At 40.5% G+C, this 27,606-nt stretch overlaps 2 protein-coding genes across 3 annotated transcripts in view; one reads left to right on the plus strand and one right to left on the minus strand.

The window, feature by feature from the left end:
• Positions 1–1,837: 1,837 nt before the first annotated feature.
• On the plus strand, positions 1,838–26,378 carry TSTD2 (thiosulfate sulfurtransferase like domain containing 2). The gene is made up of 10 exons (XM_058169289.1): positions 1,838–1,978; positions 3,868–4,073; positions 6,648–6,955; positions 9,497–9,605; positions 15,558–15,683; positions 17,329–17,434; positions 18,314–18,432; positions 21,124–21,282; positions 23,088–23,226; positions 24,271–26,378. The coding sequence occupies exons 2-10, from the start codon at positions 3,885–3,887 to the stop codon at positions 24,492–24,494; spliced, it is 1,479 nt and encodes a 492-aa protein (XP_058025272.1). The 5' UTR covers positions 1,838–1,978; positions 3,868–3,884; the 3' UTR covers positions 24,495–26,378.
• The window catches only part of TMOD1 (tropomodulin 1), a 34,527-nt gene continuing 32,844 nt past the window's right edge, over positions 25,924–27,606 (minus strand). For both annotated transcript variants that reach the window (XM_058169291.1, XM_058169290.1), the window contains one exon: positions 25,924–26,765. In XM_058169291.1, the coding sequence (XP_058025274.1) occupies positions 26,701–26,765 (65 nt within the window). In that variant the 3' untranslated portion in view covers positions 25,924–26,700. The remainder of the gene's footprint in view (positions 26,766–27,606) is intronic.

Below are 27,606 nucleotides of genomic sequence, written 5' to 3' on the forward strand. Positions count from 1 at the left end.
ACTGATGTCTGTCTCTGAAGGCAGCTGATAACTGGCATTTGGCCCTGGCCCCCTCTCTGCCTCCGATGCAGAGCCCTCATCTATAGGAAGTTAGCACCCACCCCTCTCCTAGAAGAATGAAATATTTTAGGAAATATTAAAAAGGCAGAATATATTTCCCTGGATGAGAAATGGAGAAACATGTTTTAAAGACAAAGCAGCTCCCACCTTCCTGCCTCCCACCCACCTTTGTCAATGGGCCAGAGGCAGAAACCCAATTCCTCCCCCACCTTTGTCAATGGACTATCATCTGCAACACAATAGGACCCATCTAGCAACAGAAACTCACCACATGGCACCTGGGAAGATTACATCAGCCAGCAAGACTAGCTAACATCCCCCCCCCCCGGGAGTCTGACAACCAATCAGGATACTCTTCCCGTGCCCCAGGAAGTTCAAAGCTCAGAGAGGGCATAAACCCAAAGCACGCTCAGCATCTCAGCCCTTTTCTGTTCAGGAACTCAAGCCATGTGATCTTGACCACCATTAAACCATCTTTCCAAGCAGTCTCCATGTTTCCAGTGTCTTTTTCCCCACTTGGAACTGAACCCAGATGGACATTACTTCCAACACATCAGAGCCTTCCCCAGACTCCAGGACTGGCCCACATTCCTCCCCAACCTCCTCACTGTCCGAATCTGCTGCCAGCTGTACTGGCGGGCCACAACAATTTGCACCTGGAATCCTACTGGAAACAAGTGTACAATAGTGTTACATGGACAAACCAACATGCACTATACTTGCTCTGCTTCACTCTGGATGAACCAAAGCTTCCATATAATCTTCAAGGGCAGAGTAGAGTTTGTTGCATTAGTTCAATCAAGAAGTGACTGAGTGAGCATGAGCAAGGCATCCTGGTCCAAGAATAAGCATGATTTGTATTTCATGTCTCCTAATCACTACTTGAGTGTCCTTGAGTGGCTCAGACTGCTAAGACAGTCTGTTATTAACAGCAGCTGCTTGCAATTACTGCAGGTTCAAGCTCCACCAGGCCCAAGGTTGACTCAGCCTTCCATCCTTTATAAGATAGGTAAAATGAGGACCCAGATTGTTGGGGGCAATAAAAGTTGACTTTGTATATAATATACCAATGGATGAAGACTATTGCTTGACATAGTGTAAGCCGCCCTGAGTCTTCGGAGAAGGGCAGGATATAAATGCAAATTAAAAAAAAACCTACAAAACTTTAAAAATTAAAATGCTTATATATTTTAGTTCTCTAGAATTTCAGTACTAGCTGTGCTCAAAGGGGAAGATTATCCACTCAAAGGGACTGGCTGTATGAAATATTTCTTTGGGACAGTCCCAAGTACTACTCCAGAATAGTTTAGTTACTCAGGCAGAGACACAAAGAGGAGTCTCTATGGGTGGGCCTTTAAAAATTTCTTAGAAATCCTTGAGGAAAATGTAAAAAAAAGGCAACCGTAATGCTAGTTTTAAGCGAAAACAAAAAAGAAAGCTTCACCTATTAACATTTGGAAAGCACGGCTGTACTCTAGCTAAATGGAGATGGGCAAGAAGGAAGGAAGGAAGGAAGGAAGGAAGGAGAAAGGAAAAGAAAAGAAAAGAAAGTTTCAATGGGCTGCAAAATGTATCTTCCTCTGTGATCTTCTTGTCAAGCTAGTTAGGTTGACAAAGTGCCGGATTGTCATTCTTACTGGCTTTCATTCCCAGTATCACCAGTACTCCCATGCTTGGGTTGCCCAAACTATTTCATCTTTTTCCTTCCAGTCCTGTCTAAAAAGACTGAGAATTGCAGGCAGTCCCTCAAGCGAAGTGTTTCCAGGAGGAGGCGGAGTAAAGGCTTAAAGGGAGCCAGCCGCCAGCCATGCTCTCGCTTCGAAAAGAGAGTCAGCCAATTCAACAGCCGGTCAAGGAAGCGAGGAAGGAGCGTCTGAACGGGACAAGGAGGGTCTGCGCACCGATCACGCATCTCGAGGTAAAAAAAAAAAAAGGGGGGGGGCGGGGGGAAGGAAGGCAACTGGAGGAGAGCGAGAAGAAGAAACAGAGGCAGGAATCTAGCGGGGTTGCATGCCAAGGAAACCCCGAGACGAAGAAGCACAGAAGGCGATTGCTCTGGTTTGGTTCTTAATGGCTCCTATTGAATTGAACCGGGCACAAATCAATAGCTTGCAGTTGGGAGAAAGTCCAAAACTTGTACCCGGTGCCTCCCTTTTGGTTTTTCCTTCTTCCCCTCTAAATCAAGGATTCGTTAGCTACGAATCTAATTCGGAATATGTGCCCTCCCGGTTAACTTTATGGTTCGGTCGTCTGGCAAAAGTCGTGCACACGTGTCGCCTAAAACCGGATCTCGTAAATCCGGGCAGGTAACACGGTGCTTTTCAATCCGGGCAACTTTAAAGAGACGTGGACTTCAATTCCCAGAATTCTGCCTGGAGATTTCTGGGAGGAAAAGTCCACACGCTTTAAAGTTGCCGACATTGAGAAACATCCCCTTTTTCAATAGCCCCTTTTCAAAAGTTGCATCTGATGTAGAGATCTTACAGAATATAAAACCCCACATAAAAACAATAAAACTAATAAAAGAAGAGACATATAATAAATTAATATACTAAAATAACGCCCCCCCCCCCAGCGAAAGCACCGGACAGTTGCAGCATCCAGGGATCATGCAATCACCTTTTGCAAACCTTCTGACAAGCAAAGTCAATAGGGAAGCCAAATTCACTTACCAGCTGTGCTACTAACTTAACAACTACAGTGATTCACTTAACAACTGTGGCAAGAAAGGTCATAAAATGGGGCAAACCTCACTTAACAACTGTCTCATTTAGTAACAGAAATTTTGGACTCAATTCTGGTTGTTAAGTCAAGGACAAGGGCCTTACAAGGGCCGTGGTGGCTCACGCTGTAAGATAGCCTGTTATTAAAACACAGCTGCCTGCAAATACTGCAGGTTCTAGTCCCACCAGGCCCAAGGTTGACTCAGCCTTCCATCCTTTATAAGGTAGGTAAAATGAGGACCCAGATTGTTGGGGGGGGCAATAAGTTGACTTTGTAAATATACAAATAGAATGAGACTATTGCCTTACACACTGTAAGCCGCCCTGAGTCTTCGGAGAAGGGCGGGATATAAATGTAAACAAAAAAAAAAGGACTACCTGTAGTTCAGGATATCATGCAAAATGTCTACTGGCCACCATATTGGAGTAGGAAAATCAAAATTCTGAGCCAGGTGGCTGAGATTGCATATGGTGTTAAGAAAAAAAAAAGCTCTTTATTGCTCAGATTGCTAAACTCAGATTCCGCCAACTTCGGTGTGGCTCAGCAAATGGTGTGAATCAGACTAGCGGCTGGCAATATTCTTAAGATGTTTACCATCAGAAATTACATTTATCCAGCACACGAAGGAGCAAAAATACAGCACTTAACTGCATAAAATGTTCGATGAAGAATAATATAAGTCAGGGATCTCCAACCTTGGTCCCTTTAAGACTTGTGGACTTCAATTCCCAGAGCAAAGCTGGCTGAGGAACTCTGGGAGTTGAAGTCCATAAGTCTTAAAGGGACCAAGGTTGGAGACCCCTAATATAAGTTATCATAGCTGAGAAAACAGTGTATCAACTTGTTTCTGAATTAAATATTAATATAATAATATTCTCTATTCTCTAAATGCATTGTTGCAAGTCAAGGACTACCTGTAGATAGATTCTACTGATCTGCAATCAGGCAGCTCTGAAGCAGATCCCAGTTCCAGTTTTAAAACCTGGTGTGGAAATGCCCATGCAGGTCTATTATTTCCTTGTTTTGTTTTGTTTTCCTTGCATGCCTGTTAATAAACCCCTATTTTGGAATGCTCTTCCTTAGGACACTGAGAAAAACGTATGCCTGGCTGCTGTGACATAGAAATGATCTCTTTGCCATTGCCTGATGGAGACGATGCAGTGGGAGTTTGCATCTTAACCTCTGCAGACCTTGAGTTGAAAGAGCACCTTCCTTTCCCACCCAGAAGCCATCTTAAGACCAAAGTAGACTGCGGTGCCAAAAAGAAATACACGTCTGCAAAGAAGAAGGTACTTGGCTTTTTGCTGACTGTTCATCAGTGTCTATCACCAGTGAAAAAATAATTGTGTGGCTGAATTTATTCATCCCATTTGTACTCCCATCATAAATGGTCATTCCGAATTTAGTGTTATGACTAATGTGCCAAATTATTTCAGATACATTCCAATTTCTGCTCTAGTAATCCGAATCCAATTACTTGTAAATCATGAGTAACCAGACTGTATCTGGCAATCTGGAGGTTCTCTTGACTGCAAAGCAGCAGGCAAGGGGGAGTTTGCATGTGAAAATGTCCTATCCTCTACCTTCACTGCAATCCTCCTTTTATAGCCAGGATTAAAGATTCCTGTTTGCGATGTGGTTAAAAAAAAACACCACAGGAATGGAGACAGGTAGTGCAGTATCATAGATTTCTGTTTCTTGGTTACACTACAGCAGGATGTTATTTAGAGAGAAGTTCATGACCAGAATTTACAAAAGAGAATTGATATCATAATAACATTGTATGATAAAATGTTTTTCTGATTACTGTATTTCAAATGAATCATGTGAACTTCCATCCTCTTCATCATGCCATTTCTGACCCTCATTTACTTCTTCTCTTTGCCCATTATTTAAAATTAATAGATTCTCTCTGTCAGTGTCTATTTATCTCTCCCCCCCTCTCCCTCCCTCTCTCTCTCTCTCTCTCTGTCTGTCAGTCAACTCAAGTTTACAAACATACCTAATATTTCTTCTTCCTCCTATTTTCCCCACACAACAGAAGTGGGTTCGACTGAGTGACTGGCGCAAGGTCAACCAGTTGAGTTTCATGCCTTAAAGCAAGGAGTAGAACTCAGTCTCCTGGTTTCTAAGCCATCACCTTCACCACTACACTAAGCTGGCTTTCATCAATCCATCATCTCCCTCTACTTCTTCCCGAGGCTCTATGAGTTTGTCTGATTTCTCCAGTTACTATCTGTCACCCTTTGATTATCCATCTGTCACCTTTGCTACCCTATCTGTTTCCTCTTGTCCTGGGATCCTGGTTCATCCTTTCTATATTTTTTCCCATTTGCTGTCTGAAAAAGGTATCTGTTGTGACCTAGGCCCAAGTAGTTATTACCAGACATAATCAGTCCTAAACAAACATATTTTATTAGAACAAATTATTAGTCCAAATTAAGTCCAAAACAAAGTCCCCAGCCTCCTCACTGTCCGACTCCGCTGCCAGCTCCGCAGGCTGCTGGCGGACCACAACAGTATCGGATCATGGAGCATAAGTGATTAATTTTCTGGAACAACATTCAATTTTATTTCTTTCCAGGTTTGAAAAGGTAGAAGCTGGTAAGGTTGTGGCAAATGAAGCTTTGCCTCCTGGCTCCATTTACTAAATCATAAATTAAACTTTAAAAGAAATGCATACTGTATCCTATCAATTCATTGTGCCTATTCAGAAAGATGTGTTCATATCTAGACCACATTTATTGTTGAAGGCTGATTGCAACAAAAGTCTTTGCTGGGGGAATCAGAAGGAGGAGCATGTTCTATACCAGTGATGGTTAACCTTTTCGGCACTGAGTGCCGAAACTGGAGGACATGTGTGCCGGAACCGGAAGAGAGCAGCTGGCCAGTGTGCATGCGCGTGATGGAACCCAGAGGAGCAGCTGGCGACGGTGCGCATGCCCACAGAGAGGGCTCTGTGTGCCACTTCTGGCACACCTGCCATAGATTTGCCATCACTGTTGTATACCTTTTAGAGTAGTCCAATTTGAAAGAAATAACTGGAGAGGGATAATGATTCATTAAAGATGATCACCAACTCACCATCTTCCCTTTTTAACCTGATTCCAGTCCAAAGAAGTTTTGCAGTTTGCAAGATTTGGATTGTGTTGTATATATGAATGCCTTGTGTAAGCAAGGAATCTACCCTGAATAGGGACTAAAGGTAAAGGTAAAGATTCCCCTCGCACATACGTGCTAGTCGTTGCCGACTCTAGGGGAGTCGTTGCTCATCTCCGTTTCAAAGCCGAAGAACCAGCACTGTCCGAAGACGTCTCCATGGTCAGGTGGCCAGCATGACTCAACGCCAAAGGCGCACGAATAGGGCTACAGGGTCATAAAAAAGGAGTTTTGCCTTTTAAATAAATACAAGCCTCTTGCCTGCACAGAAGGAACTCAACTTGCTTAATCAATTACAAATTGGGTTCTTCACCTTTTTTTCCAACCAAATGTGTTTATCTGGTTTTGCTAGTGACGTCATATGTGGATCTAACACTAATTAAGTTAACTAGACAACTTCAAAACTATAAGCATTTCTGAAGCAATGCAACACAAAGGCTTGCAATCTATATTTGCTTAGTCAGTATTCTGCTGGCTGTCGCATACTTTTTGAGTCTCAGACCTTACTGTAGATCGGGGTGTCACGACGACAATGTGACATATCGTGAATTCCCCCTTCGCTAAACCGGGGATGGGCATGGCCAGCGCATGATGCATCTGGTCCACAGGCCACGAGTTTGACATCCCTGCTGTAGATGATTCACAGGCACTGCCCTTACATTTGCTCTTAAACTTCTCTCTGCCTCCTTTGCTGTTGTTTGCAGGCATTTGCTCTCTTTGTGAAAGCCAAGGAACTGGAAGTGGACTTGCCTGCTTGCCAAAGGGAAGTTTCCTGGAGATGCTGTCAACAGACTTTCAAAGATCTGACTGGCATTCACAGACATGTGGCTTCTCAACATTCAGGTGACGTTGGCCAGCAAGCATCTGTGATCTTAAAGCAGATGGTCGGCATCGGAATTAACCCTGCTTCTGTAGATGAAACATCCAGGCCCAACAAGACTCCAAACAGAAACCAAGAAGTGATTTATAAGCTCCCGGATATAAGCCACATTGATACTAATGAAATGAAAAGGTAAGAAATAATTACCTTTATCTTGAGCCAGTCTGAATCTGTTCACCTTTTTCTGTCTTCACTCATCCCACTTCCTAATGATTGATGATCTTCTGCTCTGCTGGTGATTATCACTCATCTATCATCTAGGAAACCTCTGACCACCGAGAGACTGATGATCTTCTGCCCATGATTGAGGCGCATCAGTTCCATGTTCTTGGGAATTTATCACTGCCACCAAAGGACTTTGGTTGATCTCTTATTCAAATGCCTTTGCCCTCCAGTTAGTTTAGTTCTCATGGCTAGGTTTTTAACATGTCCCGTTTATACCCCTTCATGTTCCTTAAGGAAACTATTTCTTTACTTAAAATGGATGACTATAAAATGACTATAAAATGGATGACTATAAAGGATTAGAGATGGTTTCTTGAATTGAGTTTGATAAGTGGTTACAAAACTGAACAATTAACATTTGGTAGGTAATTAAGGGTTGGACATCTAAAGTCTCTTAAGTGTTTTATGAACTTCCGCTTCCTCATTTAAGGAAGGAGAAATGGAGATGGGGGAATGGAAGCAGGGCAGGAGTAGGCTGTTCTTAACGTCTTCCTAGTGTACTCAGGTTACCATCTATTGCAAGGTAGAATAGAATATAATAGAATAGAATAGAATTTTTATTGGCCAAGTGTGATTGGACACACAAGGAATTTGTCTTGGTGCATATGCTCTCAGTGTACATAAAAGAAAAGATACGTTCATCAAGGTACAACATTTACAACACAATTGATGGTCAATATATCAATATAAATCATAAGGATTGCCAGCAACAAGTTATAATACAGTCATAAATGGAAAGAGATTGGTGATGGGAACTATGAGAAGATTAATAGTAGTGCAGATTCAGTAAATAGTTTGACAGTGTTGATGGAATTATTTGTTTAGCAGAGTGATGGCCTTCGGGGAAAAACTGTTCTTGTGTCTAGTTGTTCTGGTGTGCAGTGCTCTATAGCGTCGTTTTGAGGGTAGGAGTTGAAACAGTTTATGTCCAGGATGCGAGGGGTCTGTAAATATTTTCACGGCTCTCTTCTTGATTCGTGCAGTATACAGGTCCTCAATGGAAGGCAGGTTGGTAGCAATTATTTTTTCTGCAGTTCTAATTATCCTCTGAAGTCTGTGTTTTTCTTGTTGGGTTGCAGAACTGAACCAGACAGTTATAGAGGTGCAAATGACAGACTCAATAATTCCTCTGTAGAACTGAATCAGCAGCTCCTTGGGCAGTTTGAGCTTACTGAGTTGACGCAGAAAGAACATTCTTTGCTGTCCTTTATTAATGATGTTTTTGATGTTAGCTGTCCATTTTAGATCTTGCGATATGATAGAACCTAGAAATTTGAAGGTTTCTACTGTTGATACTGTGTTGTCTAGTATTGTGAGAGGTGGAAGTATGGAAGGGTTTCTCCTAAAGTCTACCACCATTTCTACGGTTTTGAGTGTGTTCAGTCTTTATCAATATCTCAGAGACAAAGTCAGGTAGAGGAGGGGCTCTGGAAAAGTGAGGACCAACAAGATGGTTTAACCTAAAGGGTGAACTGCACAATTTTCTTCTCTTTTTAAAAACTTGGGACGTGACAACAACTCAATCCATCATTCCCACTAAACTATCACTCCTGGAGTGACTCCAGTAGTCCTTGACATACGGCCATCATTGAGCCCAAAATTTCTGTTGCTAAGTGAGAAAGATGTTAAGCGGATTTTACCACATCTTACGACCATTCTTACCACAGATGTTAAGTAAATCACTGCAGTTGTTAATTTAGAAACACAGTTGTTAAGTGAATCTGGCTTCCCCATCAACTTTGCTTGTCAGAAGGTCGCAAAAGGTGATCACATGACCCCAGGACACTTCAACTGCCATAAATATGGACCAATTGCTAAGCGCCTGAATTTCAATCACGTAATGCTGCAAACACTCATAAATTTGAACAGCGGTCATAGGTCACTTTTTCCAGTGCTGTTGTAACTTTGATCAGTCAATATAAATGAACCGTTGTAAGTTGAGGACTACCTGTATTCTTTTTTCCCCCTCCAAGTTCTCTGTGTCTGAAATCCTAACGCTTGTAATTAATGTTTGGGACTTGCTGCAAAAATCTAAAAGCAGGTATGAGAAGAAGAGGCAGAATGGTTCAAAGGGAGGTGTGTGTACAGTATATGTGTTCGTGCATGCAAAATACAGTTTTGCAGAACAAAATGCTACCCAAGCAAAGTAAAAAAAAAAAAAAAGCAATGCTTATGACATGCAATTGCTTCAATCAAGAGGCGAGACACAAAATCAAAAGTAGACACAAGGCAAGAATCTAGCACCAAGCTATTAAGGTGCTTGTACATTCAGGCGTGCAAATGTAGGCTTTTGACACTAACTCTTAGAATGACTTAAAATGAAGGAGCTGGAAGGGACCTTGGATGTCTTCTAATCCAGCCCCCTGCTCAAGCAGGAGAAACGACACTATTTCAGATAAGTGACTATCTAGTTTCTTCTTAAAAACATCTTCCTTCCCCTCTTTTCAGTGAAGTTGGGGAAGTTTTGCTATACTATTGCTATTGCGAGGTGGCAGATCCTGTGGGACTTTGTGTGTGGCAGAAGGCTTTATGTCAGCATCTGCATCTAACTGGCAAGGTAAGTGATTCAACACTGTCCCCTCTTTGAAATACTGTATTTTTCGGACTGTAAGATGCACCTGACTATAAGACGCAGCTAAATTTAGAAGAGGAAAACAATAAAAAAAGGTTTTGGCCTGCCTTTTTTCGGGCCTTTTCCGGCCCTTTTTTGGCCTGTTTTCAAGGCTTTTTTCGGCCTGTTTTTCCAAAAAACCAGCTTAAAAAAGCCCCCCAAACAGGCTGAAAAAAAGCCTTGAAAATGGGCCAAAAAAGCCTCGAAAACAGGCCAAAAAAAGCTTCAAATATGGGCCGGAAAAAGCTTCGAAAATGGCCAAAAAGCCTCAAAAACAGGCTGAAAAAAGCCCGGAAAACAGGCCGGAAAAAGCCTGAAAACAGGGCGTGCAGAGGCCCAAAAACAGCTGGTGGGTGGGCGGGGCTTCATAAATATTCAGTCTATAAAACACACAGACATTTTCACCCCCTTTTGGGAGACAAAGAAGTGCGTCTTATAATCCGAAAAATACTGTAACTATTCTATAATCTGAGCTTTAGCTGAGATTTTAGTTCACATGTTTATTCTTTCCTATTCATTTTACAACTATTCGATTTACAACTATTCATTTAGTGACCATTCAAAGTTATGATGCCTCTGCAAAAAGTAACTTATGACCATTTTTCATACTTAGACCGTTGTAGCATCTCCGTGATCACATGATCAAAATTCGGACACTTGGCAACTGGCATGTATTTATGACGGTTGCAGAGTCATATGATCCCCTTTTGCGACTTTCTGACAAAGTCAACGGGGAAGCGAGATTCACTTAACAACTGTGTTACTAATTTAGCAACTGCAGTGATTCACTTAATAACTGTAGCTTGAAAGGTCATAAAATGAGGCAAAAATTCAGTTAAGAACGGTGTTGTTTAGCAGTGGAAATTTTGGGCTCAATTGTAGTCGTAGGTTGAGGACTACTGGTATATATTAACAATGTTAGTTATATTAAACACCATTATCTGGGGAGGAGATCAGGTATAGTTCCAACAAATCATCATCATCATCATCATTATGATAGACAGTCTGGCAATTGTTCTAAATACCTATCTAGAATCATCCCCTGACAGCAATTTTGGACATGCTGATTAGAATAGAATAGAATAGAATAGAATAGAATAGAATAGAATAGAATAGAATAGAATTTTTTATTGGCCAAGTGTGATTGGACACACAAGGAATTTGTCTTGGTGCATATGAAGAAAAGAAAAGATACGTTCATCAAGGTTCAACATTTACAACACAAATGATGGTCAATATATCAATATAAATCATAAGGATTGCCAGCAACAAAGTTACAGTCATACAGTCATAAGTGGAAAGAGATTAGTGATGGGAACGATGAGAAGATTAATAGTAGTGCAGATTTAGTAAATAGTTTGACAGTGTTGAGGGAATTATTTGTTTAGCAGAGTGATGGCCTTCGGGAAAAAACTGTTCTTGTGTCTTCTTTTTCTGGTGTGCAGTGCTCCATAGGGTAGGAGGTTTTGAGGGTAGGAGTTGAAACAGTTTATGTCCTGGATGTGAGGGATCTGTAAATATTTTCACAGCCCTCTTCTTGATTCGTGCAGTATACAGGTCCTCAATGGAAGGCAGGTTGGTAGCAATTATTTTTTCTCTTGTTCACATCCAGACATTATGTAGGAAACAGGTTCACAGTCTTTTCTGGATTTGTCTAAACAAGCCAATAAATAAGGCCTTTATGAGAGGAAATTTGATATATATTAATAGTAGACAGAGGAGAAAACTACAAAAACAGCGTAGGGATTTAGAAGAGGAAATTCAGAGGAAACAACAATTATTGGTATATAATCCACATGATTTAAAAACTACTGAAGCGATAAAGATATTACAGAGTCAATTTAATATGTTAATGGCAGATCAGGTGGCAACCAATATACAATATGCTAAACATAATACTTTTTGTAATGCCAATAAATCAGGGAGGTGGTTGGCTTATATGTTAAGGAAAAGACAGAAAGCACGTACTATTGAAGGAATTGAATACAAGGGTAAAGTGCGATTTCAACAGGATAAAATTAAAAAAGCTTTCTTGGAATATTATACAAATTTATATGCCAGAGATACAATATTGAATATGGATATTGATAAATATTTGAAAGAATATAAGGTTAAAGGTTTAACTAATGAACAAAGGGAAGAGTTGAATCGGCCTATAACTTCTGAGGAAATTATTTTGGTAATAAAGCAATTAAAAATAGGAAATCCCAGGCACAGATGGACTTACAGCAATATATTATAAAAAGTTACAGGATGAGATAGTTGGTCCACTTATGGAGTTATTTAATCAGATATTGATGGGAGGAGGAGTACCACCATCATGGAGGACTACTTTTATTTCATTGATACCAAAAGAGGATCAGGATTGTACTAAGCCTGGGAATTATAGACCGATTTCACTCTTGAATAATGATTATAAGATTTTTGCAAAAATAATGGCAAATAGGTTAATGGAAATTGTACAACAAAGGATTCACACTGACCAGTCTGGTTTTATAAAAGGGAGACAAATGAGGAATAATGTTAGGCAGATAGTGAATTTATTGGAATATTTGGAAAAGAAAAATCAGATTCCGGCAGCGTTTATATTCTTGGATGCAGAGAAAGCTTTTGATCGTTTGCATTGGGAATTTTTATTTAAATTAACAGACAAAATGCAATTTGGAAATGGTTTTACACGAATACTTAGGGCAATTTATGGAGAGCAAACAGCTCAGATAATAATTAATGGTAGTTTGACAGATAGTTTTAAAATTGCGAAAGGAACAAGGCAGGGTGTCCTTTATCACCTTTATTGTTTATTTTATCTTTGGAACCTTTATTGGATAAGATAAGAGAGTTAAGGGAGATAGAGGGTATTAGAATTAGAAGATATGAATATAAAGTTAGAGCATTTGCAGATGATTTGGTTGTTATGTTGACTCAGCCTATAAATTCAGTGTATATTTGTTGGAAGTAATTAATCAATATGGAAGGGTCTCAGGGTTTAAAGTGAATCAAAATAAAACAAAAGTGTTAACCAAAAATATGATTAAGAACCAGAAAGAAAAACTAGAGGAAATAACAGGATTTTGAAATTGTAAAAAGGTTAAATATTTAGGAGTCTTTCTTACTTCATCAAATGGAAAATTGTATAAGAATAATTATGATGTGTTATGGAAAAAATTCAGAAGGAAATGAATACTTGGAAAAATTACAATTATCTTTGTTAGGGAGAATAGCAGCTATAAAAATGAATGTTTTGCCTAAATTCTTGTTCTTGTTTCAGATGATACCAATAATTAAGAAAGATAAAAATTTGGATGAATGGCAGATTGGAATTAATAAATTTATATGGGAAGGGAAAAAAGCGAGAGTCAAAATGAAAATAATGCAAGATACACGGAAAGAGGAGGATTAAAAATGCCTAATTTAAAACTGTATTATGAAGCAGTTGTTCTTTCGGTAATAAGTGATTGGTTTAATTTGACGGAGGAAAGGATTTTGAATATAGAAGGTTATGATTTATTATATGGTTGGCATGCATATTTATTGTATGATAAGAAAGTAGATAAAGCTTTTAAGAATCATGTGTTGAGAATTTCTCTTCTGCGTGTCTGGAAAAAATATTATTATAAGTTAAATTACAAAATTCCTATATGGGTATGTCCTCGGCACGCAGTAGAGAATATAAATATAGAACAGGAACAAGAAATGATTACTTATAAAGATCTTTTATACAATGAGAGGGGAAATTTACAACTAAAATCTTTGGATACATTAAAAGAAGAAGGGAGGAATTATACTTGGTTTCAATATGGACAGTTAAAGGCTAGATGGAAAGAAGATCAGAAAATTGGTATCATTCAAAATGAAGAAAATCTGGTTAAACAAATTAGAAATCAAACTCAGGGGCATATAAAGAGATTGTATACTGTGTTGATAGAAATAGATTCTGAAAGAGATTTAATAAAGGATTGTATGATAAAATGGGCACAGAATATTCAAGAACCAATAATGTTGGAAACATGGGAAAAAATTTGGGTTAGAAATGTTAAATTTACGCAAGCGCAGAATTTAAGGGAAATTTTTATATTTTTATAAGAAGTTTTATAGATGGCATTTAGATCCTAAGAAATTATCATGTATGTATCCAGATATGCAAGCGAAATGTTGGAGATGTAATTGTGATGATGCTACATATTTTCATGTATGGTGGACTTGTAAGAAAATTAAGTCTTTCTGGATAAGAATCTGGTGGATTATGCAGAATGTTCTGAAGAAGAAGATAAAGTTCCTACCGCAATTTTTCCTTTTGGGAATAACAACGGACTGTACAGTGATTGAGACTAAGTTGATTTTGAACTTAATAACAGCAGCACGACTGTTGATTGGACAATATTGGAAGAAAAAAGAATTACCCACAATAGAAGAATGGATATTGAAAGTTTCCAATTTGGCTGAGATGGCTAAAATCTCAGCCTTCTTGAAAGACAGTACTCAAGAAAAATATTTAAATGAATGGAAGAACTGGATTGATTATATTCAAAATAGATATCAGATTAAGAAATTTCGGATTGCTTTTGAATGAAGGATGTTATTTTTGATTTTAATGGAAGAAGTCAGGTTATGTGAGAGAGAAAGATTATAATTGTGTTAGATTTTAAAAATTTAATGTATGACTGTTTTGTTTAAGGAACTATACCTTGTGTTTGCTCCGAGAAGTCCGGGGGGGGAGGGGGGTTTAGGAGGGAGAGGGGAGGGGGAAAAATTTAATTGTTGTAAAACTTTTTCAATTAAAAAAAAAAAAAGCCAATAAATAATCAAAATGTCAAGGGAACGCATGCATTTCCTGCAAGATCTTGCAGGATTTCTGCAGCTGTCAAAATTTTGCAGGATTTTTGCAACTTTAAAAAAATATTGTTTCATTTTCAGGGTGAAGCAGAGATGTTTGTTGGGCACCGTAAGACGGGCCCTGACTCCTGAAAATTATTTTGCTGCCTCAAAACAAGCTTATCACAGTGGATGAGTTGTTAAAAAAAAAGTGTTTCCTACAAATCGAGCTCAGAAGCAAATAGCAACCAGCATCTCCAACACAGATACAGAGCAGGTTTCATTAGACAATCCCAAGATAGTTTTTAAGAATATGAAAAGCCTCTCCCTTTTTTGATGTTGCCTTTGGTTTGGATTAAATTTAGATGCAGTTGAACAAGAACAAATTGTAGGTTTGTGCATAATTGAAATGTTGTGCATACTTTCTTGAGGGAAAGTCCTAGTGAATTCTGTTAGGATCCCTTCTGAATATACAGGTAGTTCTCGAGATACGACCACAACTGAGCCCAGCATTTATGTTCCTGACTGAAACATTTGTTCAGTGAGTTTTACAACCTTTCTTGCAACAGTTGTTAAGTGAATCTGGCTTTCCCATTGACTTTATTTGTCGGAAGGTCACAAAAGGGGATCACATGACCCTAGGACACTGCAACCGTCATAAACATGAATCATTTGCCAAGCATTTAAATTTTGATCACGTGACGAGGGGAATGCTGCAACGGTTGTAAGTATGAAAAATGGTTGTAAATCACTTTTTTCAGTGCTGTAACTAAATGAACTGTTATAAGTCAAGGACTATCTGTAGATAGCAATAGTAATAGCACTTATATGCCACTTCATAGTGCTTTACAGCCCTCTCTAAGCAGTTTACAGAGTCAGCCTATTGCCCCAACAAACTGAGTCCTCATTTTACCGACCTCAGAAGGATGGAAGGCTGAGTCAGCCTTGAGCCTGGGGAGATTCTAACTGCCAAATTGCAGGCAGCCAGCAGTCAGCAAATTAGCCTGTAGTACTGCACTCTAACCACTGTGCCACCCCGACTCTTGGTTGCATATTTTGTAATGACTCTTCCTGCTTGGCTTCTAGGTGCGAATTGCTTCAGAAGGAATTAATGGAACTGTAGGTGGGAGCAGGACATCTACTAACCTATATGTGGATGCAATGCTATCTCACCCCCTCTTCAAAGGCATTTTGACAAAGGAAGATTTCAAGGTGAGATATTGACAAAGGAATCTGACTGCCTTGTGGCCCTTTTTTGACCCCTTTTTTTTTGTTCCCCGAAACTTTTGCTTTGGGAAAGTTTTTATGCTGTATGAATGTATGGTTCTCCCAAGCCCTTTAGCGATGTCAAAAGAAATCCCACCTGCTTTCTTCAATAATTTGAGGCCCATATTTGAGTCCTCTACCCCACTGATGGGATGATTGGCAACCCAGCAAAAGTGCTTCTTGGTTGATGCATTGGTTATATAGATTATGAGTTGGGAACTATATCAAGTCCAAGGGCTGAATATATTACTATATATGCTAAGAGGCTGATGTCAGCAGGTGGAGTTTTGGAGACGGGAACTACTGCTCTCTGACCACAGATGTTCTTACCATTGAGGTGTATATATGGAGCAACGGAGAAAGACCTTTGGCTCCATGTATGATTTATTTCATCTTGTGTGATGTTTCTCTGCAGACATGAAAAGGAGGAGGGCAATGATCTCCCTCTTCCTTTTCCTGGGTAAAGAAATATTCTTCAACTTCAAGAAAAAAACAGAGTATCTCCCATCTTCTCCTGCATGGATAAGGGCTAAGTAAGAAATAAGGACTTAAAGTTTAGTTTTGTTTGTAAGTGTTATGTTGGATTATTCTCAAGTGTGCTCCTGCTGGTTTCACCCACCCTGCACCCTACCTTGGCAAAAAAGGAGGAGCCAGCCAAACTGTGCTTAGATAATTTCATCTGGAATGAATGCAAACTTAGCTTATCAGGGCAGGAAAGTTACTTGACAGCTTAATGGACTGTGCTAGGTCTCCAATGAAAATTGTGCCCTTCAGGAAAGCTCCTATAAATGTCTTCACTTTGAGTGTCTTCATTCTCAAAACAGGACGAGTAAATTATTTAGAAAATCAAACCTTGTCAAACTTTATTGAAGAGGGTTGCTTCTAAATCTTTTTGACTAAATTAAGCTGGAGGAGGAATTCATAACCTGTTGTGACTCCAGCCCCCAAACCTGGCCCCATGCACAAGAGTGACTCAGAAAGTGAGGGGGAAGGGCCGGTAAGCCTTACCTCAGGAGCACCGATTCCTGTGGCTCGGCTCCAGGAGCCAAAACCAGACCAGTCAGAGGACGTAATGAAGCCGTCATCCCCTGATTCCTCCTTTCCCCAGGCTACGCCTTCAGACCCAGCTGATAATAATAATCAAGCTTGGCTTGACCCGCACTTCAGAAGATGAGAGGCGGTGTCATCAAAAGGAAGGGTGGAGCAGGAGCCCCACCCCACGGATATATAAGGAGCTTTGGGACTGCTCTCACTCCACGGGAAGCAAAAGTTTAGCTGAACCGTTTCAAAAAGAGCTAAAAGTCTTGCTACGTGAGTCATTTGTTTGAATTTTGGCAGGCAGCTGCGATTTCTCTGCCAGGACTGATAAGAGCTGTGAATCCACTGGCTGAAGGCCAGCTCGTGGGTCTGAAGTGGGGAAGGAGACAGAACATAACCACTGATTTTCTCACTTTTGATTTCCAGGGGATTGGGGCAGATGAGAGGGGAGGGGATGACGGGGCAGGGAAGATTATTGACTGTCTTATTAAGCCTACATGGCAACTAAAGTTTCTTGCGATTGCTTCTTGGTTTCCTTCCCTTGATTCCTCAGACCAGTGCAGGAGGAGCCCACTGTTTCCCAGATCTTCGAATTGGTGTGTTTGAAGAAATAGTGCCTATGGGAATTCACCCAGAAAAAGTCTCTTACAAAGAAACTGGTATGGAACTGGTCATAGGTGATCAGGTTTTTTTTGTTTATGTCAAGGGTTGAATTCTCCCATAGTACAGGTAGTCCTCGATTTATAACAGTTCGTTTAGTGACCGTTAGAAATTCAACGGTACAGAAAAAAGTGACTTATAACCAGTTTTCATAGTTACGATCGTTTTAGCGTCCCCACGGTCACATTATCATAATTCAGATGCTTGGCAACTGACTTATATTTATGATGGTTGCAGTGTTCTGGGATCATGCGATCACCTTTTGTAACCCTCTGACAAGCAAAGTCAATGGGGAAGCCAGATTCACTTTGCAACCGTGTTACTTAACAACTGCAACGCTTCACTTAACAATTGTGGTAAGAAAGGTCATAAAATGGGGCAAAACTCACTTAACAACTGTGTCTCTTAGCAACAGATACGTTGAGTTCAATTGTGGTCATTAAGTTGAGGACTACTGAACCTGTAATTTCTCGTGGAAACAAATGTGCTGTGAAAGGTGGAATAAAAGTATAAAGTGGGTGTGGCCACTGCATTGTCCCTCTTCTTCCCGCCCCTTTTTATTTTCCATCCTCATTCCTCCCAGCCAATGAGCTGACATGGGGAACTCAGAATGTTTTTGCTGGAAACCCAAACTTATCCCTTTTGAAACAAAGCCAATTGTGCTTTACAAACGGGAGCCAGTAATCTCAAGAAACAAAAAACAGCAGCTGCAGAGCAGGATTAAACCCATGTTTGAAGTCTACTATACAATTATTTAGAGAAAAAAAAAACCTTCCTAGAATAAAGTAGGATTTGCTGAGGAGAGGTGTGTGGGTTAAATATGCAAGTTTGGCTCACTGCAGTGACTTACCTTCTTAATGTCTTTTAATTCTTGGTAGGAATCCGCTTGGCTCCAAAGGAGTTTCATGCAGAAGTAGAGAAATACCTTTCTCAGGGTCATAATGCCCAAATGGACACAATTTTGCTGGACTGCAGGAACTTCTATGAAAGTAAAATAGTAGGTAGCCTTAATTTGGGTGTGTTGTTGTTTCCTCCTTTGGATTTACACATTTGAGACTGAAAGAATACATAGTAGGATACATGTCCATCTTAAGAGGCTTTTAAACACCAATTTAGTAGTACATTGCCTGTTTCCGGTTCCTCTTCCTGTCAGACCTGCCCCAACTTAGATTCTTAGGAAAGAAAAAACCTCGACTTCATTTGGTTGAAGTGATAGCTGGCAGCGTGAGGGTGGGGATTTTGGAGTTTGTATTACTGAGGGAGGAACCCGGATCCCCAGATTCGGATTTCCACCAACTGTGCCAGATTACCTATGCTAGTAAAAGAACTTTGAAAGATGTTTGCTTCCGAGTCTTTTCTGCAAGGGGGGTTTTCTGGAACGCTGACTTTAGCTTCTTTTATAAAGTTAAGTGGTGGCAGCGAAAGTAAGGCTAGATCTGAGTATTCCCTTGCAAAAGGTTACAATTTTCCCCTATCCCTTATCTTCCCCCCTTGATCTGTTCAACAGTGTCCAATAGCATCCCGGTTTGTTGTTCCGGGAACTGCTTTGAAGCTGGGCACTTCTTCACATTCCATTCCCAGACCATTATTTTGGTTTGACAAGTCTGGTCCCTGTCAGCTTGTCTCCTTCCCCTCTTTCATTTGTCTTCTTCTCTCCAGCCCAAGTTCCCCCAAATTCCTCCCAAATTCCAAATTCCTTTGTTGGATGCCAACAAAGCAAAGCAGCTGAAAATGGCAGACCTGACACCTCCCTTTTGTTTAAACTTTGAGATGTATAACCTGTCTTTTAAAAATGGGATTTTTACATAATCTTGAAGATGGAAGACAAGATATACAGTAGTTATCAGCTTTGTAGATGACACCAAGTTAGAAAGATTGGCTAACTCTTTACAGGGCAAAACAAAATTCCCTTCCAAGGTCTGAAAACTGAGTCATATGCAGCAATAGTGATAAAGGGAAAGAGATCCTGCCTCTGGTAGGAAAAAATGAATTCATTAGTACAAAATTGGGGAGACCAGGTGAGGGGCAGTGTACATGAGCTCCATATGGGAATACCAGTAGACCCTTGGTGTTATATAGCAATTAAAAAGACTGGTGTAATCTTGAACTGCATTAATGATAGAATTACGTGCAGACCATGATAGGTGTGTGCTGTATCGAACTCTGCATTGGTTAAACCATATTTAGAATACTATTGAGAAGTCTGTAATGTTAGGAAAGGTGGAAGGAAAGAGGATGAACATTAGCAAGGAGGATGGACTTGATTACAATGGCAATAGATGCACTGCTGGAGAGCTGGAATGGGGATAGTCTGCCTATGTCAGCCCTAGAGAAAGTCTGCCTATGTCAGGCCTGTCAAACTGGTGACCTGCGCAGGCAATGCCCACCCTGGTTCCGCAAAGGCGAAAAACATCTCGATACGTCACGATGCGGCCCGCAATGCGATTGGGTTTGACACCCTGTGGCCCCTACCAACTGGACAGCAATTGAATACTATGCCTGGTTCAGGAGTTACACTTCGGAAGAGATTTGGGGCAGTTCTGGGCTTGGAGGAGAGCTACCAAGATTCTGAAAAATACTACAGTCACTTCTTCAGCATGAACACTGCAGAAGCAGTCCTGATCTGCTTGGTGAAGTAAGGAGAAGTGTGTGGTCAGCAATTAGCACTGGAAATTAGCATCACTCAAGTGACCCTGATGACACAGATAAACCTCTAGGTGACCTTAAAAACTTGCGCTAAAAGAATGCAAATGATCAGCTGTCTGCAAGGAATATAAATCCTTCCACTCCCCACCATCCAGTCAGAGCTGAAGAAGCTTCTTGAATGAGAAGCGAACATCTTCGAAGAAAAACCAGAAAGTCCAGTTGAAAAAGCACCTTTGGGATCTAAGCACTAGAAGAACTATCAAAATATCAGGCTTCAGCCTACAGGCAGGGCTGGAACTTTATTCAGTCCAGCTCACCTGCACTCTGTTGTAATTAGTTATGAATTATGTACTCAAGATGAGCAGCTATACAGTGTAAATGTTCTAAATCGGGTGTCAAACTCGATTTAATTGAGGCCCGCATCAGGGTTGTGTTTGACCTTGGGGGGCCAGGGTGGGCATGGCCAGCTTGATGTCACTCGTGTCAGAGTGCCTGTGGTGATCTGAGCACTCTGCCAGCAAAAACCGGCGCCCAAGCTCCATTTTCGGCTGCGATAGCCTCCTGCAACCCTCTGCCAGCGAAAACAAAGCTTGGGAGTGCCGCTGGTGACCCTTGCAAGAGCCGTTTTCGGCTGTGATAGCCTCCTGCAACCCTCTGCCAGCGAAAACGAAGCTTGGGAGTGCCACCGGTGACCCTTGCAAGAGCCGTTTTCGGCTGCGATAGCCTCCTGCAACCCTCTGCCATCGAAGACAGAGCTCAGGAGGGCCGCATGCAGCCCTCACAAGCTCTGTTTTGTCTGGCAGCACTGCGGGCCAGTCCTTCACTAAGTGGAGCTTTTCAACCAGGGCCTGGATGGCTGCTTGTCAGGAATGCACAGAGTAGGAGCCTGGTCTAGATGGCCTGTAATGGCCTTCCAACTCATTCTTTCTACATTCTGAAGAAATCCAGCAGTGAGACGTGGTACCATAATATCTGCATTTGTTCCTGATTTTATCTTTTAATATCACAAGTTAAGTAATGTCTTTTTTTTTTTTAATTGCAGGGGCATTTCCAAGGCTGTCTGGCTCCCAACATTAGGAAGTTCAGCTACTTCCCCATCTACATAGATGAGAATTTGGACCTTTTCAGGGACAAGCGCATCCTGATGTACTGTACGGGAGGAATCCGCTGTGAGCGGGGCTCAGCCTACCTCAGGTCTAAGGTGAGTCACCTCAGGGGAGAGGACTTGACTTGGAATTGGACAGGGGTGGAACACAGCAGGATTTGCACAAGGCATTCATAGTTTCCCTGGCAGATCTAAGAGGTCCAATCTTCTGGCAGTTACATAATGCTGAACAAAGTCAGACTCTAGATAACCACAAATTAACCTGCACAAAATGAGTATTTAAACTAATTACTATTCAAAAAGAGCTGGAAGAGAGCACCTGCTCTTTCACGACCTTTAATGGATGAATTATTGCAGTTCAGATAAAGATCAGAGTTATCCTTTAATAATTTTGTGAACCCAGCTATGCATTAAACAGACACTCCTGTTCAGTGCAGGAAAAACAAATGGAGCAAATCTTGCCCTTCCTGCAAAATTTATTCTGCATATGGCCATTCTACGGAGGAGCACACAGCCAAACCAGACCTCAGAAACTTATATAAAAGATTTGTATCATTTAGCATCATCCAGCCTTCTTTGATGTAATACAGAGCTTACCTTCATTACAGTTGGGTGACCTAGAAGACATTCTAGCTCATTAATTGAGTCTTATCTAATTTAGTGACTGATAATTTTTCTGCTCAAGTGGAGCAGAGTTTTTGATGTGGGGCAATTCAGCTTCCTACTTGTTGGAAGGCTTTCCAATGATGTAATGGGGCTGAAATGTTTCGGGCCCTTGTTTATGCTTGGGGGTGGGGGGATGGGGAGAGGATGTTTAAGAATAGAAATGGGAGAGTTTTATATCATGGCGATCTTGTGCACCCCCTTTCTCTTTAGATAGGAGGGGAGGGGAGGAGCTTGATTCAGAGATCTTTGTAATTAATAGCCAGGCTGTTCTGGCAGTTTATCACTTCCCAGGGTCAATCTGAAAAAACAAGTTCTTCAAAACAAATTCAGATGTAACTAAATTGCTAATTTTTGTGAGGTCACAAATATACATTACCCAACACTGACAGAGCAGTATTGTCCTTTTTAACCTTCAAGTTCAGTCTCGACTCCTGGAGACAAGTCCCTGCAGTTTTCTTGGCAAAACGTTGGAAGTGGTTAGCTATTTGCCTGCTTCCTAGGTCTGAGAGAGAGGGACTGGCCCCAAAATCACCCGGTTGCCTTTGTACCTAAGATGGTGCTACAATTAATGCTGTTCCAATTTCTAGCCTGGTGCCTTAATGACTCCGTCAGACTGGCTTTCCTGGCAATTCTATAAATTGAAATCTATACATTATAAAGTTGCCCTAGAGCAGCATTGCTCTAGAGCAGTGGTTCCCAATGTAAGGCCCACCACGCTCCACAGGGGGGCAATTTGATTTTTAATGGAGGCAATTGGAACCTTGTTTAAACCAAGTTAATGGCCTTTTAGGCTTCCTCCGAGTGAGTAGGAGTTCACTTTTTGAATAGTAAGAATTATATGTCACGGGAGGTCGGGGGATTTTAGAGATGCGTAGGTGGGGCATGGTCAAAAAACGGTTGGGAATCACTGCTCTAGAGCTAGGCCTCTGAGCTCATAGGGAATGGCCTAGCATGATTCTAGAGATTAATTTTTAGGATATGGAATAGGTTGGCTTCTAGTGTTAGTTGATATAGAATCCAATACTTCTCAGTCTTCATTGAAAAAGAAGAAAAACAGAAAATTCACATCTTACTTGGCTTATATATTCTCATGAAATAAATCTTTCATAACAAAATACAGCAAAGTGATATAGTCCATGTGTTCTGATAACCAAACTAGTTGTAGATTGTAGAACCTTTCGTTGGCTTTTCAGAATTTCTAAAACTATATTGGTTGTGGTGTTGCTTTCGACCAGGGTGTATGCACAGAAGTGTATCATCTCAAAGGTGGTATCCACAAGTACCTAGAAGAATTTCCTGATGGGTTCTACAGAGGAAAGCTTTTTGTTTTTGATGAACGTTATGCCATTTCCTCAAACAGTGACGTCATTTCAGGTAAAGTATGTCCTTTCTGCACTTTCACTGTGCATCCTGTAAGCCAGTAGGTTGGAAACTCCTGTAGGAGGGCTCCCTCCTGCTCAGCCTCCTTCAATTAGCTGCCCTTTGTATGAAGACAAGATGGCTGGGCCTAATGAGAGGCTGTAGTCCAGTTCATCTAGTTGAGGGAAATTATTTGAAAGCACCAAGCGGTTTTTCTTTTATACTTAAGGTTTTTTTTAAAATGAGAGACTGACTCGCTGCCCAAATCCTTTATCCTGGCATACATTTTAACTAACTATAGCTTGGTCAGTCACAATGAAAACCCAGAATGAACATACTGTACCTCATAAGTCGCACACTTCTCTTCCCCCAAGTGTTATAAGATGTTGAGTTTGGACCAGAGAAATTCAAGTTCAAATATCTGCCCTTCCATCATTAGAAGACGGAAGGCAAGGCATACTTTTTCAACTAATTTGTATTACAAGGTTGTGATTGTAGGAATGTAGTAATCTTCAGTTTAATATACCGAGTTTAATGGACTTCAGATACAATGGGCATTTTTTTACTTGTTCTTCAACCCCATTTAAGGTTAATATGCTAAACAATTTAAGCTGTTTTTTTTTAAAAATTGTATACTGATACAGATGACCTATATTCAGATTTAATGGACATTTGGATTTAACAGATGTTCCCTCCTTCTGAATAGTCTATTAAATTAAGGGCTTACTATAAAAGGAGGAGCCACTCATGACTAGCATGAGCTTGCAGAATAATTAAGGGGCCTAAATGCAGTACATAATAACTAATATGGAATGTTTGGTTTAGGCTAAATGTGCTGTGCGATCCCAACCACTGTGCTCATAAAGCACAATTTATTCCCACAATTAGTCGGGAATTAGTCCCAACTAATTCCAATTCATTGTGTCTTACCGAATAAACCATGGATAGTAATTGGTAGCTGTGTGAACCCAATCATACTCTGCCTAAGATCATCGGAAAAATAGCAACCATAAACAACTGGTCCCCTAACCAATCTAAGCTTGCTTTCCTCCCCTCCAGCTTGCCGTTACTGTGGAACACTCTGGGACCGGTATCGTCTTTGCTCTACCCAACTCTGCCGTCAACTTGTCCTGACATGTCAGCAATGCCAGCAAAAAGGGCTGACAGCCTGTTGTCCTCTCTGTCAGGAGAAAGGACTTACACTGGCACCTTCAGGACAAACCTTCAAAGAGGAGTGCGAATGTACAGGGACCCGACAGCGGGTACCCGTGGAATGCATTTGACAACCCCTGAAGTTATACTCCCTCATGATTGCATGAGATGCCGGTTCTGGGACGTGTTTTAATGGGATTTGAGGGAGTTGTGTGGGGAGTTAATTGAGCAGTTCTTCAGTTCCAGCTGCAGTCAAAGTTTCAGTACGTGATTGGATTCTTTTCAGAAGAAATTGCATGGAGGAGAAAGATTCAATCCTATTTAGAGTCTTTCACCAAGACAGCTTGAGGTTCTAACATGTGATGCTTTAGTACGGCCTAATTTACACTGAATAACAATGAAAAAAAATAGAAAAATGGATCTCAATTCAACAGGGAAGGCTATAATGCATCCGCCATTAATTTTAACAAGTTGCATAGAATTCTGTGCCAGTTACGAATGTTGCTGACTAGCAGTAACAGAACTACCGGTAATGGGACATCATCTGTTGATTGTGAATTGGGCTGTATTGCAGAGTTAGACAAGCTTTTTCATCCTGAGGATTACACTTTGGGCCATAGGAATTAGGGTTCTTAATATTATATAATTAGAATAAGAGGGGTTCAATCTTTTGATCTATTTTCAGGAGTGTTAGGGACAGAAATATCAGTTGCTCTTTTTGCTCCTTTATTCCCATAAACAAGTCAAACTTGCCCCAGTTTTAGGGAAGAGATGTTTCAGAGTTTAAAGGGCATGTTGAATATCTAAAATATCTCCTATCTGTAAATAGGAGGAAGCTTTATGTATACCGCCTTAAATTGCACAGAGTAATAATAATGATGATGATGATGATGTCATCCTTTTTGCTGTTTTAAATCCTCCAATCTTTCTTCAGATGAACAATGAGTCCAAAGATTAAAGCTATGCCTGTTCCTGGATGCTCGCAGCTCTGAATCATTAAAGGTTCTAATGATACTATGAGCATCAATGGAAATTCCCCATGTCCCTTTAGCCATGGAATTCTCATCTCCATTGGGGGAGGACAGAATACGACACTGTCAAGTGGGAGACATAAAAGCAAATGGTACCCCTCTTTTGGCAAGAGAGGCAAAATCATACTTCTGTGGCTTCAACTTTCAGCCATTGTCTGCAGAATATAAGGTCACCCTCCATCAAGGAAGTACAGAAGACTTGTGCAGTGAGAAGATGCATCCCTATCAACACTGTAGGGAGATTGGCAAATCTTGCCTAGGTACTAATTATTCTGCTCTGGCAGAGCAAAAGGACTGGAATGAATCCAGACCCTCAAATAAAGCTTTCAAGTGTTATATCCCATGCAGCTTTTTGCAAAAGCATGTTAGATCAGGGAGACTGTCGCTATGAGATAGCGAAACAGAAACATAATACAAAAATAAAACGTTCACTTCGCAAGCATAAAGAGGCCTGGCACACTCTTGTGTGATTTATCAGATTTAATCTATATTTTAACTTCAGTTCTTCAGGAAAATTAGAAATAACCAACATCCCATTCAGCAGCTGCCTTTCTTGTGACTATTGCTTGGGACAGTATTTCTCAACCTTGGCAGCTTTCAGACTGGTGGACTTCAACTCCCAGAATTCCCCAGCCAGCAACTTAAAATTGCCAAGGTTGAGAAACCCTGTCTTAGGGAAACAGTGGCCTTACATATTTTTGTGCTGGAGGGCTGTGAGCTGCTTTAAGTATAATAGATGATTCTAATGCTCAGTTGCAATTTAGGATTCTGGATGTTGCTAGCTGATTGCAATTCTCAAGTCTTAAAAATGATTATGTATATTGGGATGATAAAAATATTGTTGGATTAGCAGAATCTTTCTAATTCTTTCAAAATGAAAATAAAGTATTTTTTTAACATTTCTGCTACATTTACAGAGTAGTATTGCATATTTTTATTGTTACTAACTACTCATGCATATCAGAGCACGCACACACACACACACATACAAATCCATACAAAAACTAAGCTGGGATCTAACTATAACTTCAAGCTGTTCCTGAGCCATGATATCTTTCACCAGAATTCAGAATTGCACCTTATGGTTGACAGGCTAAAACTTTAGATTACTCTTTAAAAATAAAAATGTTATATTCTGTAAATCGATAATGAAGACCTTTGCCTATAATAACTATTTAATTTAATTTTTTCATGTGCAAGGGTGTCGTACGAAAAACAAGCTGCATAAATTCATCGCCCCGTTGCCTTGCTTCCGTAAGCCTTCATAAACCAGTGCAAGCTTACGGACGCATCTCCACAACCAAAACTACACCCCAGTTCGACACTTGGGGAAGATGGGTCCAGTCAGGTCTGCAAGTCGTCTTTTTCTCACTGAGGAAAAAAAACACAGTTGAGGTCAGGATACATGTCTTATGTATAGAAATGGGGAGGTCCATAAATACTCTAAATTCTTGAATTACAAGATCATTGGAGACAAGGACAAGTAACCCTGGGTGTAACAGTTAGAATACTAAAACCTCTAATCATCTTTGAACAAACCTCAGCAATTCAATGTTGGATATTTAAAGAGAGAAATCAAATGTCTGAAAACACTGTAGGCTGAATTAATTGCCAGGGCTCATTTTGTGCACTTACTGTGACTAATCAATTTTCTTGGGAAACATATTTTTGTGAAGTACTAAAGGACTATTAAATCCTTCCCCCCCCCCCAGGACTGAAATTGGAATTCCTATAATTCTAAAAAGTCATTTTAACAGTGCAATGCTATAGCTATCAAATCAGAAGTAATCCTTATGTTAACCAAATTAAAAAGCAAATATGCACAAGACCACACCCTCTGTCTAGAGCAGGTGTTTTCAAATTTTCAGGCTGCAGAACCTGTTCAGGGAAAAAAATAATCAGAATCCCTGATCAAAAGAGCTTCTGCATGTCAACTGACAAGCCCTGCCCTATTGATAGTGTTGTTACTGATGCCCCTGAAGAGCATTGTTAAGGTGGGAACAGATGGTCAACTGTATTCAAACTTCTTTATCTCCTTTGTTCCTTGCAGAGGTTTTTAATCCCATTAGTTCCACAAAACTCAGTTTAAGTCCTTGCAGAACCCAGTTTGAAAGACCCTGGCCTAGAAAATGTCACTGTCCATTGCAGTTAGACTAAAAATAAAACCAGACTCCACAATGTTTGTTTTACCCTCTTCTCTCATCATCCAAAT

This window comes from Ahaetulla prasina, chromosome 2 (genome assembly GCF_028640845.1).
Source record: "Ahaetulla prasina isolate Xishuangbanna chromosome 2, ASM2864084v1, whole genome shotgun sequence".
Taxonomy (NCBI): Eukaryota; Metazoa; Chordata; class Lepidosauria; order Squamata; family Colubridae; genus Ahaetulla; species Ahaetulla prasina.